The sequence below is a fragment of the Dasypus novemcinctus genome, chromosome 1, assembly GCF_030445035.2.
Source record: "Dasypus novemcinctus isolate mDasNov1 chromosome 1, mDasNov1.1.hap2, whole genome shotgun sequence".
In the NCBI taxonomy this organism is placed as follows: domain Eukaryota; kingdom Metazoa; phylum Chordata; class Mammalia; order Cingulata; family Dasypodidae; genus Dasypus; species Dasypus novemcinctus.
The window spans coordinates 132,096,784-132,101,871 of record NC_080673.1 but is presented as its reverse complement, the minus strand read 5'-3'; the positions used below and the strand labels follow the sequence as shown (position 1 = coordinate 132,101,871).

The following is a 5,088-nucleotide window of genomic DNA, read 5'->3' as shown; positions in this document are numbered from 1 at the left end:
TGCCCTGCCACGCAGGGGTGTCCCCATGTAGGGGAGCCCCACGTACAAGGTGTGCGCCCCGTAAGGAGAGCAGCCCAGCATGAAGGAAAGTGTAGCCTGCCCAGGAATGGCGCTGCCCACATGGAGAAATGACACAAGATGACACAGCAAAAAGAAACGCAGATTCCCATGCCGCCAACAACAACAGAAGTGGACAAAGAAGACACAGCAAATAGACACGGAGAACAGACAACCAGGGTGGGGGGGAGGGGAGAGAAATAAATAAATAAATCTTAAAAAAAAAAACTTATTCCATTTTTGTCAGGATGAATTTACACATGCACACATGTGCATGGGCATACACAAATAGAATGTCCCCAATATCAAGTAAATTGAAGCACTATTTAAGAAGTTATCATGTGGCCATTACACAAATATTTCAACAAAGGAAGTTTTCTCCCCAAACTACATATACTCACATTCTTATTCTTTGTCTAATTGTCAACAATTTAAATGTCACATCTATATTTAAACTACTTAGCTATTTCCTCAAGTAATCAGGAATTCTACAGATATTGTAAGACTCTCCATAGTTCACATTTTCAATTTGAAAGGGCAACTTAAATCCAGTGTAATAGGATTTGATCTGGAGCTTTCTGAGCAAAGCATAATTTGAACTGATACTGTTTCTATGAAATCACTGCATTCTGTAATGTGACTTCACTTGCTATTTTAGAACCAATCTTTCATCAAGAATGCCTCTCAGACAAAGGGAATTGTAGGAAATAATAGTTGACTGAAAATCTTTGTAGTTTGGAAGTCAATCATCTGAAATACAGGAAATAGAATCCTTAGCTTTTGGAGTAGATGAGAATTCACCAGTTAAAATGTTAAACCAGGAAGTTTGTGTATTGTAGATTTATGAGAGAGGTAGGTGTTATCAAAACCATTTATAGATATAGAAACTGGAACTCAGAATGTTTAAAAGGCACATAAATATTAGGTGCCTTTCCCAGGGTTTGAACCCAGATGCTCTCTCCTTTCAGTATACACTGCTTACCTTTCTATTAGATACCACCACATTCCCACCTCAACCAAGTAGCTCCAATGCATCACTTCATGGTCCATAAAATAACCTTGTTTTACCACTGGAGTGTCCTTGAACAGTGTCCCTACTTTTAACAGTTCCCGCCTCATATTTTTCTTTTGAAGTCATCCCATTCTTCAACACCTTTCTTACACTGCTTATGGAAGATTATTCCCTAATGCCCTCCACTGGAACTAAATCTTAGTACCATTTGTCTATTGTCAGGTTCTTATATGGATTTCTTTTTCAAATAGATCAAACTCTTAAAGAACAAGCACTTAGTCTTATCTCTAGACCCTCCATGTTACTCAGAAAGGTACTTGATAGAGGTTTATAGAATTGGATTATTTCTATATATAGCAGGTATGTTCTTTCATTTTGTTAACATACATTAGAAAACTAAATCTTTTGAAAAGTTGCCATACTCCTTGAAAGCAGTAATAGTTCCTGGAAACTCTCCAAAACACTTTGAAAAACACTTATAAATTATGTCCCCAATTAAAGTGGTTGGCTAGATTATCTCCACTAGCATCACAGCTATCATAATTTACCTGCTGAAATGGCCATGCCATAAAGTAGTCATAAAAGACCTTGTTCTGTTGCCGTTCTTTCTACCACGCAGTACTGTGATAAAGTTATCACTAAATAAAAAGGAATACAAACATGACACTTACTATTAATGATTTATCCAACCGGGAAGTTTGCATATTTGAAAACATGTTTATTAAAATTAAATTATTTTAAAGATCAAATGAAACTTCAATCATGCCGAAAACGTGATAAAGGACCAGCCAGGAAATCGTGATGACTAAGATTGGGGCTGACAGTAGTTACATATTGTGGAATTTCCTCTGACATAATGCAAATGAGGGCACACTTGTTCTCTAGTGTTGTGATAATATAAAAAGCCACAGGAGCCTCCAGACAACACAAGTTCTCAGAGAGAGAACAGAGCATACAAGTGTCTGGGACAAGAGCCAGTGAGAAACAGGAAGGAAACCAACTAGTGTGAAAATGACTTCCAAGCTGGCTATTGCTCTCCTTGCAACTTTCATGCTTTCTGCTGCTCTGTGTGAAGGTAAGCATATTTGTCTGATCTACAAGTTTTGATCTGTCTAAAGTTTAATATAAATCTGTAATTTATAGTATATTCTATTGAGAGCCACAGTTGTCCATATTATCTATTAATATTGGGCCAGGTAGTTCTGATAATTTTTCTTCACTTAGTATTTTATTGGCAAGCCACAGACAACTATCAATTCCTGTTTGGTTTAAAGACATCCTGACAGATTGATGACTTTCTTGGAATCCCTTCTATGAAACGAATGCAATTTAAATCTTTATGATCTATTGTTTCCATAATTTTTCTTTTCTCTTAGCATGAAAGATTTTACTAAAATATGAAACATCTCTGTGAAGCTCATTTATATATTTTTATTAATTTTTTGAAGGCAGTTTCTTTTTTGGTGAATCTTAGTTCGCCTACTCTAAATAGCATTATGGTATCACAGAGTATTACCCAATATCAAGCAGAAAAAAAGTGCCGTGAAAATAACTATGTGGCCGAAAGACAACTCCAAAGTTTTATCTTTATGGAGAAAGTCATTCGACATGGTCAGGTACGATTGTTTTTAAATCAAAGGAAAAAATTGAGGTTAAAGGTTAAGAGAGTATCTAGCTTTCAGTTTCAGGAATGGATTTGCGATTTGTTTTTAACAGTCCCCAAATAATCATATTGGAATTAAAGAGAGGGGTAGCTAGCAGAGCTGTGCCCTTTGATGAAATCAATCCTTAATTGCTTTTTATTGTTTTCCCAGATGCAGTCCTCTCAAGAAGTGGTACAGAACTTCGATGCCTGTGCATAAATACTCACTCCACCTATTTCCATCCCAGAGTTATCAAAGAACTGAGAGTGATTGAAAGTGGACCACACTGTCCAAACACAGAAATCATGTAAGCACGTTCAAAAATGATTAGCTATTTTGCTTTGGCAAACCTGGAATGTAGGTCTAAGTACCCATCAATGTTCTAGGTGCTGGAAATACAGTGTTGAGCAAAGCAGAAAAAAAATGTAAATTCCTTCTGTATGACACTGAAATATAGTACATCTCAGGACTAGTGGTTGAAAGTTGCTTTGGACTTAGATCTATGCCTGTAGTTGAGAAACCATGATTTTAATGAAAAAGGGCTGTCTGAAACCAGTCAAATATTGATCTTCATCATCTCTCTCATTTCAGTGTGAAGCTTGTTAATGGAGCAGAAGTCTGCCTGGACCCCAAACAAAAGTGGGTCCAGAAGGTGGTGGAACTATTTTTGAAGAGGTGAGATTTTTTAAAAAAATTTTATCCTGAGACATACAGTCTCAAAGAAAGTCTATAAATTCACTGTGACTGCGGAAAATCTTTCCATTTTCTACTTCTTTGATTAATTAAAAATAAACGAACAAAACTGCAACAAGAAAGAGTCTGTTTTACTCATAACTAGGAAGATGATATATCTCAGTATGTCCGGGGAAATCTGGGTAATCCCTGTATCCTGGTGTAATCATTAATAGGGTTCCCTTTCATTCTTAGAAGTGTCCTTGTTTGGATGATAAATTTTCTGGTCTATAGAGAATGTCTAATACATGAATTGTCAAAGTCTGTATTGATTTCTCAAGAAAATGTATTTTCAAGAACCATACTTTTTTTCTTATTAGAACATTGTTAATCTTTTTAATTTTATTTATTTATTTTCAGGGTCGAGAATCAAAAGTCATGAAAAAAAAAACCTCATTCCCCATCATTTCCAAGACTTCCTCAGTGACAATGCCAATGAAACTTCAACATATCTACTTCAAGTGTTTCATGTACTGGGTGGTACTTGCCCCAGATAAAATGCAGGATGCACTGCTAAATTTGAATATCAATAAACCAATGAATAGTTCTCTTATTGTCCCATGAGAACTGTTCCATACAAGATTTAGGATATTCTAATGCTAAAAATTTATTCATTGCTAATCTTAAATTCAAATCTAACCTAGAATCCTGTATTTTTATTTGATAAATCTGGCAACCCTAGTTTGGTGGCCAGGATCCATGAGTCCCAGTTCAGCTTCAGTTTCTTTTTTATTCCTGTACGGGGGGGAAAAGCAGCAGCTATCAGCCTACCTCACAGGGATGTTGTGAGGACATGTAAAAGCACTTTAAGTTTGTTCATGGTCATGTAAATTATTTTCAAGTGTAACTTATTCACCTATTTATTATTTATATATTTATTTAGATATCAAATACAGTGATATTTGGCAATGAATTTGGGGAAAGGGGAAAATATTATTGATAGGCTAGAATAGAAGCAATAGTGCTTTACATTTACTTTAGATATTGAATGACGTTATATTAGGAAAATTTTGCTTAAAATGTTGCCCAGTTAAATTTCCATTTCAGATAAACAATGAATATTTTTTAGCTTAGATGTGTCATTGTCTACTGAAATTTAAATTTCACTGGCAATCTTACTTTTGATACTCTTGATCTTGTCTTGTCACTACCTTCCCTGTTATGCAGGGCTGGGCAAATCACCAGAATCCTGAGTTAGAACAATTTAGCCCAAAAGAGTAAAAATTCACTGGGCAATATTAACAGAGTAATTGCTTGACGGTTAAAACTTTTTCATTATGTACAAATAGAATGTCATGACTTTATTTAAATGATTGTGTTTTCTGAGCTTTTTCCCTACTGTTTTTTATAATATGGAAATATCAATGTAACTATAAAACATTTTTAAAATATAATTTATTGTTAAAGTCATCAAGTGTTTGTCTTGGTCTTTCTTTTTAGCTTTAAATTCCAGTTTCAATCTCTTTGTTTAAGTTAAAATCATATTTTGATTTATAAATATAAATGCTTCTCCTTAGCATTTTGTATATTATGTGGAAAATTACATACCTTTATTTTAAAAATATTTAACAGAGCTCCCTTGCAGCAATAGGTTATAAATAATAGTCTTTTCCATATAATGTTGGAAATTTTCTTAACTCCTCA

General features: G+C 34.7%; 1 protein-coding gene across 2 annotated transcripts; it reads left to right on the top strand.

The window, feature by feature from the left end:
- The first annotated feature begins 1,995 nt into the window (after nt 1-1,995).
- CXCL8 (C-X-C motif chemokine ligand 8) lies at nt 1,996-4,854 on the top strand. Of its 2 annotated transcripts, XM_012527831.4 has the most exons (4): nt 1,996-2,144; nt 2,884-3,019; nt 3,304-3,387; nt 3,805-4,854. In XM_012527831.4, exons 1-4 carry the CDS (start codon nt 2,081-2,083, stop codon nt 3,824-3,826), a joined length of 306 nt encoding a protein of 101 aa, XP_012383285.1. In that variant the 5' UTR covers nt 1,996-2,080; the 3' UTR covers nt 3,827-4,854.
- Nucleotides 4,855-5,088: the final 234 nt, after the last annotated feature.

Excerpts from the sequence above, each read along its gene's own strand:
- CXCL8 (XM_012527831.4), top strand. The coding sequence starts at position 2,081 with ATGACTTCCAAGCTGGCTATTGCTCTCCTTGCAACTTTCATGCTTTCT. Across the intron at positions 2,145-2,883 it reads TTCTGCTGCTCTGTGTGAAG|ATGCAGTCCTCTCAAGAAGT; the intron begins GTAAGCATATTT and ends TTGTTTTCCCAG. Across the intron at positions 3,020-3,303 it reads TGTCCAAACACAGAAATCAT|TGTGAAGCTTGTTAATGGAG; the intron begins GTAAGCACGTTC and ends CTCTCATTTCAG.